The 17,759-nt window shown below is 36.0% G+C and overlaps 1 protein-coding gene across 2 annotated transcripts in view; it reads left to right on the top strand.

Annotated features, from left to right (window-relative positions):
* WASHC3 (WASH complex subunit 3) overlaps positions 1-14,196 on the top strand; it is a 50,757-nt gene extending 36,561 nt beyond the window's left edge. For both annotated transcript variants that reach the window (XM_069490491.1, XM_069490490.1), the window contains exons 6-7: positions 202-266; positions 13,850-14,196. In XM_069490491.1, the coding sequence (XP_069346592.1) occupies positions 202-266; positions 13,850-13,934 (150 nt within the window). In that variant the 3' untranslated portion in view covers positions 13,935-14,196. The remainder of the gene's footprint in view (positions 1-201; positions 267-13,849) is intronic.
* Positions 14,197-17,759: the final 3,563 nt, after the last annotated feature.

The raw sequence follows: 17,759 nt of genomic DNA, 5'->3' as shown, positions 1-17,759 counted from the left end.
GGTATTGGATAGCACTGATTCCATTAAGTCAGTATAAAATATGTACCTTTTTAGATTACTCATGTGCAGCGCACATACTAATATAAAAGCAAATTAAGAACTATTTTAAATAGATATCTAAAGGTCTTGTTTTAGGTAAAATGTGGAGATATATAAAGGAAGCATTTTTAATGATTGAATTATCTTGTATCCTTTACTTAGGGTGTTCCAGTAATGGCAATAAGAAACAAAATGATATCGGAAGGACTAGACCCAGATCTTCTTGAGTAAGTAAATCTTCTAATATAATTATGTTACTGCCAGATATTGAATTTGTCAGTTATAATAAAAATATCGCAAGCTCTCCCTGTATTTTTCCTATATAGTGTTTTCTGGTTGAAGAAACCATCTTCATAAATAGTGTCTCTGCTATGTTACCAAAAAGAAAAATATCCTCTGCTTATAATAAAACCTTTGTACATTTTAGGAGCAATTTCAGTAGCCCAGTGTTGAATCTAGATATCCAAAGGAACTGGAATTTGATGATAGTTTTTTTGCTTTTCTTGTAAAATAGGAAGATAAGCTTCCTATTTTAATGTTAGTTTCATGGAATTGATAATAGTATGAGAATAATAGAAACTTGAACCTATAAGCTCTATATTTGAACCTTAGTTTCTTGTTTGATACCTTTTTCTTATTTTTTTGCGGGGAAGGGGCAATGATTATTATCTACTAGCTTTTTACTTAACACCTTAGTGTATAGGAAATTTATTCTACCATCATCTAGATTAAGCCACAATGAGAAATAAATAAGATAAAGTTACCATAGGTCATGTTAATTTTTGTTAAGAAACTATATACCAGTTTGTGTGAGTTTTAGAAAGTGTTTTTTGAGAAATGATAAAAAATTGTGTCTCAGACATTTGATAATAATTCATTCCATCCAAGCAAACCTGGCTACATAATTCATCCTGTATAAGATATATATCTTAATGGATTCTTCAGAAGAATTCTATTTTGCAAATATCTAGGTACTCATAAAAAGTCTTTCCTGTTTGGTGTTTTAATTCACCCCAATGTATTTAGCTATGTTATCCAAGCATTCATACTGTACTAGAAGTATACTTTGGAATTTTTCTTGGCTCTCCGCCCTCCAAGAAAAGGTATACATTTTGGAGGTAAAACACATAAAGCAGTCTTTTTCTCATATTTTATCTTCCAAAACAGAAATTGCAGAATTTTTTTTTAAGTCTGCAAGAACAGATTTCTAACATGTATCTACATTTTGATATATATCCAAGTAGCAAACAGTTCAAGTACAATAGCATGACTTGGTAATTTGAACTATTGCATCTCCGGGATACTTGGCATTTGTTCTGGAAATTGTTTCTGACACACACTTTAAAAGCAGTTGGATTGTGACATATATTTTAATGTGAATTGGACATATGGGTTCAATCCATTTTGATACTCATTGGAATATATAGGTTATAAATACATTTAACATTAACCATGACTTCTTTTTTTGCTTCTGGAAATACACAGTAGACCGTCTATAATAACAGCTAAAATGACCTTTAAAATGATGATATTTCTCTAGAGAAAATGTAATAAATGGAAAACTACTGCCCTATCAGCATCAGATACGCTGGATATCCTATCCTTTTACCCACTACTGGCTTCGTTTCATTCCTACCCAGACTAAACTACTTCATAATTCTTTACCTCAGGCAGCTACCTACACTAGCGACTTGAAAATCCTTGATTCTGCCCTCTTTTCTACCCCCTACTATGTCAGTCACATGATATTAAACATGATTTTAAACATGATTTTCTCATGTTTAATATCTCTTACATCAGACCACATGGCTCCATACCCATTGCTGTTTAGTTCAGGCCCTCATAATTTCTCACCTGAATTATTACAGTAGCTCCAGATTGGTTTTTCTATTCAACTCAAGCAATCCACTAAAGTCTGGGTGGATCTGTTCATACTTCATTCTTACTTCACATCTTCCTGTGACTCTCCACTGCCTTCAACATGTAGTCCAAGCATTGCATATAAATGCTTTTATCATAAAGACCCAAACCCTCTCACTAGCTTCATCTTTTGCCATTCTTTCACATGTCTGTCTCATGCAGCCATAGCAAACTTCTTGCAGTTTCCTGAATGTTTCATTTTCCTATTCCCTTTTGGCGTCTTTAAATGTTTTCTTTCCTCTCTATGGAACTACCTTCCCCCATCATATTGGCCTGGCTGGTTTCTTACTCTTCAAGACTTCATTAGGTATCACCACCTGAAGTCCATAGGTGACTACCAGGGGGAAAATTCCAACATCTCCAACACTCCCTTCTATCTGGCTTAGCAAGTTTGAGGGTATGTCATTTTCTTTCTTTTCTTTTTTTTTTTATTTCAGCATATTATGGGAGTACAAATGTTTAAGTTACGTATATTGCTCTTGCCCCCCCCAGTCAGAGCTTCAAGCATTTCCATCCCCCAGACGGTGCGCATCGCACTTTTTATATATGTATATACCCATCTCCTCTCCCCCCTCCCATCTGCCCGACACTTGATAAATGTTATTCCTATATGTGCACTTAGGTGTTGATCAGTGAAACCAATTTTATGGTGAGTACATGTGGTGCTTATTTTTCCATTCTTGGGATACTTCACTTAGTAGAATGGGTTCCAACTCTTTTCAGGAGAACAAAAGAGATTCTATATCACTGTTATTTCTTACAGCTGAATAGTACTCCATGGTATACATATACCATATTTTATTAATCCACTCATGTATTGATGGGCACTTTTGTTTCCACATCTTTGCAATTGTGAATTGTGCTGCTATAAACATTCAAGTGCAGATGTCTTTTTTATAGAATGTCTTTATTGCTGGACCAAATGGTAGATCTACTTGTATCACCTTAAGGTATCTCAATATTGCTTTCCACAGGGGTTGCACTAGTTTGCAGTCCCACCAGCAGTGTATGAGTGTTCCTATCTATCCACATCCACGCCAACATGTATTGTTTTGGGACTTTTTGATAAAGGTCATTCTCACTGGAGAAAAGTGATATCTCATTGTGGTTTTGATTTACATTTCCCTGATGATTAGAGATGTTGAGCATTTTTTCATATGTTTGCTGGCCATTGTTCTGCCTTCTTTTGAAAAGTTTCTGTTCATGTCCTTTACCCACTTTTTGATAGGGTTGTTTGATTTTTTCTTGCTGATTTTTCTGAGTTCTAAATTGATTCTAGTTATCAGCCCTTTATCAGATGTGTAGCATGTGAAAATTTTTTCCCATTCTGTAGGTTGTCTGTTTGCTCTCATTGACAGTTTCTTTGACTGTGCAGACTTCTATTCAACATAGTACTGGAAGTCCTTGCTAGAGCAATTAGGCAAGAGAGCAGAATTAAGGGCATCCAAATGGGAGCAGAAGAGATCAAACTCTCACTCTTTGCTGATGATATGGTATTATATCTAGAAAACCCCAAGGATTCAACCAAAAGAATCCTGGAATTGATAAATTCAGTAAAGTCTCAGGATACAAAATCAATACACACAAATCAGAGGCATTCATATACACCAACAAGAGTCAAACTGAGAACCAAATCAAAGACTCAATACCCTTCACAACAGCAACCAAGAAAATAAAGTACCTAGGAATATATTTAACTAAGGAAGTAAAAGACCTCTACAAGGAGAACTATGAAACACTGAGGAAAGAAATAGCAGAGGACGTGAACAGGTGGAAAACCATGCCATGCTCGTGAGTCGGCAGAATCAACATTGTTAAAATGTCTATACTACCCAAAGTCATCTAGAGATTCAATACAATCCCTATTAAAATACCAACATCATTTGTCACAGATATAGAAAAAATAATTTTATGCTTCGTATGGAACCTGAGAAGACTCCTTTTAGCAAAAGCAATCCTAGGCAATAAGAACAAAATGGGAAGTATCAATTTATCGGACTTCAAACTATACTACAAGGCTATAGTAATTAAAACAGCTAGGTATTGGCACAAGAACAGGGACATTGACCAGTGGAACAGAACTGAGAACCCAGATATAAAACCATCCTCATATAACCATCTAATCTTTGACAAGGCAGACAAAAACATACACTGGGGAAAAGAATCCTTATTCAATAAATGATGCTGGGAAAATTGGATAGCCACATGTAGAAGACTGAAACAGGATCCACACCTTTCATCTCTCACAAAAATCAACTCATGGTGGGTAAAAGACTTTAACCAAGGCGTGAAACTGTTAGAATTCTAGAAGAAAATGTAGGAAAAACTCTTATAGACATTGGCCTAGGCAAAGAATTTATGAAGAAGACCCCAAAGGCAATCACAGCAACAACAAAAATAAATAAATGGAACCCGATCAAATTAAAAAGCTTCTGCATAGCCAAAGAAACTGTCACGAGAGGTATGTCATTTTCTATAAACGTTGAGAAACATTCATTTTCGAGGTGGTGCCAAATTTTAGGGTAGAATTCCAGTAACAGTTAACATTGTCTTACAGAAAAGCTACTCCTAAACCACAGCTTGGGGCTTGAATTCTGACCGATTACCTCATAAATACATGCCATTGGTCACCAGGGGCACTGGTTGGAGAAGGGGTGACTCACTATAACCTAATCACCACGAGTAAGAAACCAGTTCAAATTCTTAATACATTTAGCTAGATATGATAAGTAGAATCAACTGCCTTAACAGAGGAATTTTGGTGCTCTTGGAATCATGTTTACATAAGTCAAGGAGCCTCACTTTGGAAGAAAAGTATGAGATGATGAAAGAGAAGAAAATGTGCCGTCCAAGGAAAGAGTGCACTTTTATTTAGAATCCTAGGTACATATTAAGCCTTAACTGAGAACTTTCAGTAAAGATTGTTCTGTTTCCTTTTTTCTTTTAAAGTATAAACATACACTTTCTTTTTTATTAATTTTAGGTAGTAAGAAAAACTCATAGAACTGTAGGAAGAAATAGCCTAGATCTGTCTGCACTGAACAAAGGGCAAACCTGAGGTTAAAATAGAAATAAATACTGATCAGAAAATACATTGTTATTTATTTGGCTAGTGTGTATAAAAAATCAGAAGCTAAGAGTACACAACTTTAAGCTAAAAAATGTTTACATGATAAGGGGGAAGAGAGCCTAGCAATTTTCCTAGAAAACTGACTATCATAGAATTTTAGATTGAAGAAAATGCCTGACAATTACTAAATAAATGTTATTCGTTTGATACTTCTAAGTGGTTGTTTATTTTTAAAAATCCAAGTTTTTGAAATAACAATAGTTCTTATATAACCAAGAATTAGTCCTGTTTAGTTTCTAAAAATCAGTTTTAATACCACTGAGATAAAAATATATGTGAAAGAATACCTTTGTCATACTCAAAAGAGTTTAAAGGGAAAGAAAATGGGAAATATTAATTGGTCTTTGTCCAAAGGTTAACCTGCTTTAGTTTTGCATTCAGAAATATAGAATAGATAAATCATGCCTTATAAAATCTTTCAATCAATGCCTAGATTTCCTTGCCAGGAAAAAAAGAAAAAAGTTTTTCCTCTGTCCTGTTTTGTACTTTGACATTTATGTTCCAGAACTAAAGTTACTCTTATTACTTAGTAATTACTGCTTTTACGACTCTGGACCTGCTCATCAGCAAGAGATGAAATTCATGATGGTTAAGGCTTAGGCTAGGGCAGACTTTAGGAATGGTCTGCTTGCTTGAGTTTAGATTACACCCTGCCACTTTCTAGCTGTATGATCCTGGATTGATTACCTAACCTCTCTGTGCATCTGTTTCCTTATCAGTAAAATGAGAAATAGAAGAGTTCACCCGTTCATAGAGTTGTTCAGGCTAAGATAGATAATGATGTAAGCACTTAGCACAGCTCTGGACAAGCAGTAAATGGTCAATAAATATTAGTTGTGATTTATGAATGGTTTCACGGAGGACTTTGTAGCAAATTCTAAACAGCAGATTTGCCAGCCTTTTGGATCACAGCTTGTTTATAATCCTGTAGTTGTCTGTATACCATTATGTTTTCAACAAAGATATATTTAACTTACATAGAATAGTTATCTTTTTAGCTTCTGTTTTCTCAAACTGAAAATCTGTATTTTCAACTTTGCAGTAAACAACAGATTACTGAAATTGAAATTCAGATGGTCATACTCTTATCTTAACCTTAGTGGAAGGGTGCAGTGTGCAGTATATTGATTTGGTTAAAGAAAGGATATAACTAAGTTACTGCGCAGGCTTTGAACAGAACCAGCTCAGATGGCATTTGTCCTAGAGATGTCTATTCAAAAGACATTTATACCGTCTTCCTAGACAGTGGAATGACCACTCTTAATGGTTGCCAGAAGTAAAAGCAACCACCTCAGCCTACTTATCACTGAGACAAGAGAGGATTTATTAGTGTTAAACAAAAGGATACTGGAAAGCAAAACTTTCTTTTACAAGGCATGTCCAGCAGATTTTCCTGACTTCCAAGGGAATTCCATATCTGCCAGTGATCTTTATCTACCTCCTGCTACACAACAAGATAATGGATTAAAGACTGAGTTTCAGCTAGTTGAGGATAGAGTAGACCTCAATTCCACAACTGGGGAATTCAAAAAATAGATTTTTTTTACTGGCTTTATTTATCATCATCATTATTATTATTATTAGAGATAGGGTCTCACTCTGTTACCCAGGCTGGAGGGCAGTGGCCTTATCATAGCTCACTGTAACCTTGAACTCCTGGGCTCAAGCGATCCTCCTGCCTCAGCCTCTGAGCAGCTGGGACTACAGGCACACACCACCACACCTGGCTGATTTTTCTATTTTTTGTAGAGATGAAGTCTCGCTATGTTGCTCAGGCTGGTCTCAAACTCTTGGCCTCCAGCAGTCCTCCTGCTTCAGCCTCCAAAAGTGCTGGGATTACAGGTGTGAGCCACTGCCTGGCCACTGGTTCTTTTTTTTTTTTTTTTTTTTTGGCTGAGCTGGGTTCTCCATTTCGTATAATTGCTAGTCCTGAGTCACTGGCTGGCAGACGCTGGCTAGAAAATATAGGACAAATAAGAAATGTCAAAAATTGTGATTGGTCATTGCTGGAGACCTTGATCACAAGAGTGTGAGAGATAATAGAAATATCAAAGAGCTGGTGTTAAAAAACAGTGTGGTCTGTCAGTAGCTAACAAGCAAGAGACAGGGGACTGCTGGGAAGTAAAAGATCCAAGATCAATAGCAGAAGCCCATCCTACCTAGAACAGCTGGCTTTCTTTTTCTTTATTTTATTAGACATTAAATTGTTCTGGTTGCAGGAGCCTACTTACCAAGACAAAGAACAGGATATACCTGTCTTGATAAGAATTCAGAAGGGAAAAGACCAAAGTGTATATAGTTTGAGTAAATGAAATAAGTCTCACTAGCTACTATTAATATAATATCAAAGTTCAAATTGTTATATTTTTAATTACCCCAGAGGTCTTTATATAGTATGTACAATCTTAGTCAGGAATTTTAGTGTTTTGCTTTTTTCTTAACACTACCCATTGCCTTCACATAGACCTTTGACAGACCACCAGTAATATAACAGTGTCATATGACATAATAATAATTTTATGTGTGCTGTAGTTTACATTGAAAAGTGAGTTGAATAACGGCTACACCCTCTCCCTACCACCTCCTACTCAGAAATATTTTTACTAACAAATGTTTTTGGTACTTAATCTGCTTAACATTCAGCTATTTTAAACATAAAGAAAATGAAAAATGTTTTTAAACTCTTTATCTACAAAAATAAATATTTTCCCAAAGGATATTGATTTGGTTTTTGTATCCTTAAAGTGACTATGTCTTTAAACACAAATATACAAATCTTCCTTTAATGAAAACAAATTAAACCAGCAATATTTGTATTTTAGGATTCTTTTCATGTTCAGGATTGCAGAAACCAATTCAAACTAGCTTAAGCAAAAAGGGAAGTTATTGTCTCATAAATAGCTGAGAAATCTAGGTGTAAGACAGTATCTAGGGCCTAAATGTCACCTGGGCTGGCTGGCTGAAGTTCTCTCTCCCCTCACCTCATTCCACCTTTACTTTTTTGGTATAGTAAACCATGTCTCTCCTACTGCTAATGAGCTTCCTCTCTGAAGCCAGGGAATACAGCCCCCAACAGGCTTTAATATTGCTAGTTTTTCCAACTGAGCAGAAAGAGAGCAACCCCTTCTCCACAACCCATAGCTCATTTCTAGGGAGACAGTCTGATTGGCCCTGCTTGAGTTATGTGCCCTCCCTTGAATCCATGACTCCAAGGAAATAGCTTCCTGTGATTGGCCAGGCCTGGATTATGTGACTGAAACAAGGAAGTGGATAGGAAAGGGTGAGGGCAGCCTTCCTTAATTCACATAAATGGGAGAAGGATGGGTGTCAAAATTAGCATGCACACAGTATCTGATATGCCAAAAAGTACCAATTTGTATATACTTAGTCCCTCCTAATGCTCCTTTCCTTTCTGTGTTTTAGCTCATTTTTAGTTGAGATCAACCTAGTAACTTCTTTGAAAAGATCTTTTTTTTGAGATAATTTAGATGTGAGTTTAAACTTTAAAAATTTGCTTTTGTTAAGAATTTTATTGACAATCTTGGTGTCATAAATATAAAAATGCTTCTAAAAATGTATCTACCAAGATAGTGTTTTTTATTGTAACCACTAATGATTGTGATTGTTAAAAATATGCATATACATCATGAATATACCTATGACTTTATATATTTTTCTTTATTTTGCTGTTACACTCTTTTTTAGTAATCCACTTACATATTTAAAGTAGTGAGAGACTATTTATTATAAAGTCTTCATTTCCAGAGTTTAGTAGTGAAGTGTGTTTCCTTTCAATTTGGAGAAGCTAAACTTCAGTAGTTTAAAGTAGCAACCTTTTCAAACATGTATTAAAACTTCTTTCCATGAAAAACAAGTTAAAATGAAAGATTCACATACACCCACACATACAGATATACGCATATTTCTATATCTGTACAAGGGCTCCAATTTCTTAATATCCTCTATACATCCCTCATATCTATCTATCCATCTATCTATGATCAAGTAAGAGTACTTCTGATCATAATATATAAAGAGCCAAATTTCTGTTTCCCCCAAACATATGACTATCAAGGCTTGAAATGATGACATTGCTGTGAATTTTATTATTACTGTTAACATTTGTAAGGCTTTGTAACTTATAAAATGCTTTCCTATATATTACCTCATTTGATTGTCATTTTTTTTTGAAGTTTTTCTCTTTTTATACCCAAAGAGAACTAGTGTGCACTTTTTCTTTTGTTCCCTGGTGATTCCAATTCAAAGTAACATAAAATTTATTTTAAAATGAATGAGGACAAAAAATAGCAATAGAAGAAATTGAAGCTCTTATGCACTGTTAGGAGTGGTGATGGTTGTACGATAATGTGAATATACTTAAGACTACTGAAATGTACACTTAAAAATGGTTATGATGGTAAATTTTATGTTGTATGTGTTTTACCGTAATAAAAAATTTAAGAAAAAAACAATTGTCGATGAGAATGTGGAGAAAATGAAACCCTCATACATTGCTGGTGAAAAGTGAAATCGTGCAGCTGCTGTGGAAAAGTTTGACAGTTCCTCAGAAAGTTAAACAGAGATACCATATGATCCAGCAGTTCCACTCCTAAGTGGTATATACCCAAGAGAATTGAAAACATATGTTCACACAAAAACATGTGCACAAATGTTCATAGCGGCATTGTTCATAATAGCCAAAAAATAGAAACAATTCAGATGTCCAATCAACTGATAAATGGATAAGCAAAATGTGGTATATCTATACAGTGAAATAATATTTACTATAAAAAATAGCGAGATATTGATAAATGCTACAACATGGATGAACCTTGAAAACATTGTGCTAGGCGAAAGAAGCCAAACACAAAGGCCAAGTATCTCATGATCCCACTTCTATGAAATGTCCAGAATAGGAAAATCCATATGCATAGAAAGTAGATTATTGGTTGTCAGAGACTAGGGTTAAAGGGGAATATATAGAGAGTATTTTCTAATGGGTACAGGTTTCTTTTTGGGATAATGAAAATGTTCTGGAATTGTGTGGTGGGAATGGTTGTACAACCTTGTGAATATACTAAAAACCACTAATTTATACACTTTAAAATGGTTAATTTTTTGCTGTGAATTGTATATCTTAATTTTAAAAGTAAATGAGTACTTAAGAATCCCAAGCTTAGTTGTGCCATTTCATTAAAAAACTTAAACATTTTATATAACTTCTGCCCACCCTTCACCTGTTGCTCCTGCCAAATGGTCTAAGCTCATCTATTTTTTATATCCCAATATACCTTACACTTTAGTTACCAAATGACTTACAGTTCCCAAATGCAGCATGCCACACCATTACCATTTTATTCTTTGCTCAGAATACTCTCATTCCCACCTTTTCTGTTTCTGACAAACTCCTACTCATATCTCAAAACTCTTCACAAATGTTTCTACCTCCTTGGAGTCTTCTCTGACCAACTCTAGCAGAGTTGATTCCTTTTTCTTTTCACACAAACATTGTTAGTTCAACTGTATTTATATATACAGCTTAACGACAGAAATGTTATAAGAAATGTGTTGTTATGCGATTTTGTTATTGTATGAACATCATAGAGTGTACTTACACAACCCTAGATGGTATAGCCTACTGCACACCTAGGCTATAAACCTGTATAGCATGTTATGTACCAGATACTGTAGGTAGGTATTTGTATACCTAATCATAGAAAAGATATGCAGTAAAAATATGGTATACAAGATAAAAATGATATACCTGCATAGAGCACTTAACCATGGATGGAGCTTACAGAGCTGGAAGTTGTGGTGGTTGAATCAGTGAGTAGTAAGTGAATGTGAAGGCCCAGGACATTACCGTACACTACTGTAGACTTTATAAACACTGTACACTTAGGTTATACTAAATTCATAAAAAAAATGTTTTTCTTGGCCTGGCATGGTGTCTCATGCCTGTAATCCCAGCACTTTGGGAGGCCAAGGCAGGATTACTTGAAACCAGGAGTTTGAGACCACCCTGGGCAACATAGCGAGACCCTGTCTCTTAAATAAAAAAATTTAGCTAGGTGGGGTGGTGCATGCCTGTAGTCTCAGCTACTTGGGAGTCTGAGGTGGGAGGATCACTTGAGCCCAGAGGTTCAAGGTTGCAGTGAGCTATGATTGTGCCACTGCACTCCAGCCTGGGTGGCAGAGCAAGATCCTTGTCCCTTAAAAAACGAATATTTTTCTTTAATAATAAATTAAGCTTAGCTTAATGTAACTTTATAAATTTTTAATTTTTTTACCTTTTTGACTCTTTGGTAATAACACTTAAAACACACGTTGTACAGCTGTACAAAAATGTTTTCTTTATATTTTTATAAGCTTTACTCTATGGTTAAAATTCTTATTTTTTTACATTTTGAACTTTTTTATTAAAAACTAAGACAAAAACACACACATTGGCCTAGGGCTACACAGGGTGAGGATCATTAATATCACTGTCTTCCACCTCCACATCTTGTCCCACTGGAAGGTCTTCAGTGGCAATAATGTACATGGAGTTCTCATCTCCTACAACGCCTTCTTCTGGAAGACCGCCTGGAGGACTGGCCTGAAGCTGTTTTACAGTTAACTTTTTTTTTAGTAAGTAGGAGTACACTCTACAGTAACAATTAAAAGTATAGTATAGTAAATACTAGGTGATAGAAATTTTTCAGTTCTATTATAATCTTAATGAACCACTGTTGTATATGTGGTCCATCACCTACTGAAACATTATTTGGTACATGGCTGTATCATACTATATAACAAGAATTTGTGTCTGTCTCCTCCACTAAAATATCAGGTGTTTCAGGGCAGAAGATACTTGTTATTCATTTCTGTATCTCCAATACCTAACACAATTTCTAGCAAATAATAGGTTCATTGTGATGAGAATAATATAATAATAAGAAGAACAGATAACATTTATTTAGTACTTATTATGTGCCGGATATAATTCAGTATAATTTACATTTATTAATTAACTTCGTCATCACAAAAATCCAATCAGTTAGTTGGGCACAGAGTAGTTAAATAACTTCCCCAAAGTTGGCCAACAAGTAAGAAACAAGGCTGAGATTTGAACACAGGCAATCTGGCCCCAGAGTCTTATGTTCTTAACTGCTGTGTGATACAGCATCACATGTATCAATAAATAGTTACACACAAAAATTAATGAGTTTTATAGTTTCATTCCTTCTAGACCTAGCTTTTTTTACCCTTAAGTAGCATTTATTTTAGGGAGTTATATATACATTGTTTTATTTGTTTGAGTTGTCATAGATACTAATATAATTTTGATATTGTTTTGAAATAATTCCCTCTAGTAATGTTTTCCCTTTTAACAAAGTGGAGACAGTAAGAAATCAACTATAAAGCAAAGAGAAATTTACTGGGAAAAACATGCCCAGTGTTCATGCCCACTACTTCTAGAGTTGTTACTTCCAATGAAGAGTGATGAGGATGATGATCCCAAGTTAGTATTTTAGGCAGATGGAGCATCAATTAAAACCTAGAAATGCTATGCCCGGCATTAAACTTTCACTGTACTGGGTATATATGGCTTCCTTATAGGCATAATCTAAAATTGTTCAGCAGAACAAATGGATTTATATTTGACAGCTAGGGAGCAATGCCAGAATTTCTTTCTGTTTTGTAGCATGGCAAATATATTAAAAATATAAGCCATTATTTTTAATACCTAAAAGTAACTGTTAGACTTAATATTTTCTTATTTTAGTAATAGTAATTTCTATTTTTGGCAATGAAAAGTTTTATTTCTTTAGTGTCCTAAATCATTAATAGGACTCAAGGAGCCTGAGGGAGAAATAAGTCTTGTAGTTTTTAATTATTAAGATATAGTAGCTATATAATTCTTCTGTTTCCTCTTAATTTTTCCCAAAGTATACTTTCCTAGCTTAATTTACTTTCTTAGTGAGAGTGAATGGAAGCTGAGTGATAGTGCCACTGTATTGATTAAAGGATTTACTAGCACAAACACTATTGGGGCCTATCTATTTGACTATTTTAATAACACCATTAAAATTCATTTTGGTTTATTATAGCACATCCATGCAAATATGAAGTTTAACCATTCTCATGTCTCCTTATTTTGCCTAGGGAATCAGTATTTTTGCCAACTCATACTTTTTATATTTATTCTCTAAAGATAAACTGTGTAAATGAAAACATTCAAACATGAAGAACTTTCTTTGACTAGGCACTCTCCTTCCCCACAAAATTTCTATATTGCCTATGTTTTTTAATAGCCATTCTTGAACTCTCTTCCGTTTCTAAGTTTTTCCCTGCAGCTTTCCTAAACATGAAGATTTTCCTTTTCTTTCCATTTCTAGCTTTCCTTTCTCTGTACCTCATGTACGCTTCGAGGCTTCAGGGATTTAGCACTGCTCATGCCAGCCTCTACAGATTGCATCTCTGTCTATAGTTGGGTCTCCATGGTAATGAGAAGCAGAAATTGCTGAAATAGCATACTGTGTAAGGACTGGCAAGAGAAAATAGTGCCGTGGCCTCTACAGGAATAGCATTTAATCCCCATGGTGCCGAAGAAGCCAGAGAGAAACATGCTGTGGTGTAGAGCGGGAGACTCCCTCAGTTAAAGACACAGACTTGGCAGATTTATTAGCAGCAATATTCTAAGATAACCCTAATTTACAGTTTGTAAATGTGTTTTTCAATTGGAAAAAAACTTAAAATTTTTTTTTCTTCTTTCAGGAGGCCAGATGCTCCAGTCCCTGATGGCGAAAGTGAAAAAACTGCAGAAGAAAGTTCAGACAGTGAATCATCTTTTAGTGACTAAGCTTAATTTTGATAACAATTACATATGTATGTATATGTAGCATTTACATTCTATAAGAAAGAGAGCCTGAATTCTAACTTAGGCATAAAAACATCAATGGCCACATACCCATCACCAACCTTCCTCTATGTCAACAAAATAATAAAACATTTATAACCTGCCAGTGTGTCTTGTTACTAAAATAAAGGGCCCTGAAATGAAAAATAGAATAACCTAAATAAAGTATGATTAGTGCTACAAATACTTAGGTGAAATATTTCAGGGTTGCAATGAGCATTTTAAAAATGAAGTCAATGTGAATTTAGTGATCAGTAATAGACTCAATACAAAGAAGTGAATTTGGCTAAGTGAATTATTCAATTTTTGTGAATATTTTGACATGAAAAATATGTGCATTCATATCATAAGAGTTGTTAAATTTATGGTAGAAAGTAATACTGGATTGAAATTATCTATGACAATGTGAAACTTATTTGAATATGGAATTTATTGATAGTATTTACTAGCATATACCACTTTTCCCCACTTGGCCGTTAGTTCAGATATTTTTTAAGTCAGATATTCTTATAATACAGTCATGCATGACAGGGATATGGTCTGAGAAATGTGTCATTAGGCGATTTTGTTGTTATGTAAACATAGAGTATACTTACACAAACCTAAATGGTATAGCCTGCTACACACTTAGGCTATATAGTATAGCCTATTGTCCCTAGGCTACAAATCTGTACAGCATGTTACTGGACTAAATACTGTAGGCAATTGTAACACAGTGGTAGGATTTAGGTATCTAAATATAGAAAATGTACACTAAAAATATAGTATTTTAATCTTATGGGACCACTGTCATATATGTGGTCCATCATTGACTGAAACACTCTTATGTGGCACATGACTATATTTATCAGATGGAAATTGAATTGAAGGTAGTTACAATGTGGTTCAGAATAAGCAACAATCATTATCGTAACTTTATTATCTAAGCAAAAAAATTTAATTTGCATAGGGTTAAAATTTTCTCACCTCACCTTACAAATAATTGTTCGTAATAATTATTTACATATAGTGTAGAAAATCCCTAAAATCTTATGTGGAAAGACATATATTGCATTTGATTAATTTTGCTCATCTTAGTTTAGGTCACCTGGAAGTAGAACCTGAGAAAAGGTCCTTTGTGAGATGGTCCCAGAAAACAGAAGTGACAGAACAGGGAGAGGAAGAGGGTGGAAACCACTATAAAGGTGTGTTATCAAGGTGGGGCTTGAGTGTCCTAAGACCTCAGAAGCTTTCAGAATGCCTCCCCAGATTGTCCACTTAATAGAGTGAGATCATTTGTTAACCAGTTTCCATCCACCATTAGTTGAGAGTTGCCTCCAGAGACATTAACTACCCCTGAACTTCTGGGTTGTGCTTCTGTGTGGGAAAACAGTCTCCTCCAACATTGAAGAAGGACTTGGAACAGAAAGCAGAAAGCTGCGTGGCTTACGATTGCAGTGGGATTTCACCAACAAGAACAAGTCTAAGGTCACTTAGAACTGTCCAGTGCAGCTGTGGCTATTATTAGAAGTAAACAAAGGGATGTGATGTCCATACACAAGAGGTGTCTGCTGCTCTCTACCCTTTGACTATTCAGAACTGCTTGAGTCCCATGTTAAGTCTACCCTGTCACCACATCTTCAAGGTGACAGCCAGCTATAGTCTCTAAAATACTACATGGGAGGATTAGTGGGACAAGCTACAGTTACTATTGCTGCAACTGAACCCAAGGCCAAAACTCACATTCATGATCTCCTACCACCCATTTTAGATTTCACCTGCTCTCTGCCAGAAATTTGGGTGGTCTAGGCTGTTTCTCTAGTACAGTGAGCCAGACCTTTATCTTTTAAAGTGTCCAAGGCCTTGATTACTTTGCCCTTTTTAGGTTATGGTTATCAGAATTATCTGTTTGCTGTTTACACCAGGCATTGAAGAACCAAGACATGCCCCAGTGAATCACCTTCGTTCCAGTCACATTCTGCCTGTTTCATTTTATAATCACAACCCTAGCTCCTCCTGTTAATCAACATATTAACTCCTTTTTTTGTCTGTTGTCTTACAGGCATGAAGAGTCCAAAGGGACCAACTGGCAGCAGTAGCTTCAGTTTAGTGGAATCCTCACTGTGCTCCTTCATGGAAGTGTGCCGGCTCCTTCCTCCTACCCTGTCTGGAAACCAGGATTCCCAGCAAAGTCTAAGGTGGCAGGGATGGGAAACACAATTATGAAAGTAGTTCTCTGGGAATGGTGGTAGGAAGGGCCATGGATCCATGAATTCTAGCAATTGGGGATAAGCATCATATACTAGCCATTGATATAGTGCCTATACCACATCCTGGAGAACAGCCCCTCAACCCTACAGGATGTTATCTCTGAGCTGGTACTGTGCCTATAATAGGCAATTCCATGGTTCTATTTGATTTCTTCTGGATACTACTGTATATGGTAAGACCAGTGGATCCAATAATTCATGCACCTATTACTGCTCTTCATTTACTACAAAATCCATATATCCTAGGCAGTGTAATGCTGTGTTGGTATACTACATTGGTAATAGGCATTCTGCAGGCTATCAGATAATAGTGTAGGCAGAGGTACTGCTAGAAGGGAAGGAAAGCCCATATTAAGAGTAAGAATTAATTACAATAGGAGGGAATTGCTTCCTCCTCCAGGGTAGAAGGAATTTAAAGGAAATAACTTGCTCCCAAGTGACCAGTTAATCTCTTCATGGAATTTTACCAAATCCTTGGTCTCTGCTGCTGACAGATTGAGTATTCAGCAGTGGCAGTAACTGGATTAGCCTCAGTGAGAGGAAGCTGGAGCAGTTGGGCCTATGCATAGCCTCCATCTCTGCCGCCATGACTACTTCATTCATGGGCTCATTGTGTGAGCCTGGGGTGATCCAAGGACAAGGCTGGCTGATACCTACTGGAGGAATCATCCTGTCCACCTAATCTTTGCCTCCTCAGGTAAGTGTTCTCTTTTTGACATTCCATGACACAGAAATCTTCAAACTTTGTGCACATTACCATAGTTTTTGTCCACATGCCTCATGCTGAGATTTCTCTTTCTCTAATCTTCCAAACTTGCTCCATCCATGCCCCTGACCAGCCAAGCAAGTTACCAGGATTAAAAAGTCTGTGTTCTTAACTCAGGCCGTGTCTTTCTCCATCAATGTGATGACAAAGTGTACTGTTTGAAGTTCTTCCCATCAGGAAGATTTATTTTTTTCTCACCACTAATTCTTAGGGCCACCTCTACTGAGGCAGTAGTGTAGTAACCAGCCATTTTTGGCTCACACCAACATATCAAGCTGCTTCATGCATGAACAAGGCCTACGTTTTTCCCTTCCTTTTCAGGTGATATGCTAATATTGCAAAAAGAGCTTCAGTTTTTCATTTCTCCCTATCTCCATGCCTTATGAGTTAGAATGTTGCATTGCCCTCCCACTCTGGGTGAAGCATTCTGCATCAGCTTTCAGTTCTGAACTCTGAACTTAGCCACATGATTTGCTTTGGACCAATGGAATGTAAGCAAATGTGATCCAAGCAGATGCTTGAAAAATACTTAGTTGATTGGTCTTGCCTTCTCTTGTGCCTCTGTTATTGACATAAGAACATGACTGGGAAAGTCTGATAGAGAATGAGAAAATGAGAGATGTGTGGAGCAGAGCTGAGTTGTTCCATTCATCTACCAGCGAATGCAAAACATAGGTGAACCAAGACCAGAAAATCTGCCTAGCTGAATCCCAGCTGCCCCTGGATGTGTGAGTAATAAATTTTCATTGTTAA

This window comes from Eulemur rufifrons, chromosome 16 (assembly GCF_041146395.1).
Source record: "Eulemur rufifrons isolate Redbay chromosome 16, OSU_ERuf_1, whole genome shotgun sequence".
Classification (NCBI taxonomy): Eukaryota; Metazoa; Chordata; class Mammalia; order Primates; family Lemuridae; genus Eulemur; species Eulemur rufifrons.
Note: the sequence above shows the minus strand (reverse complement) of the source record. Positions and strands in the feature narration are given on the sequence as shown.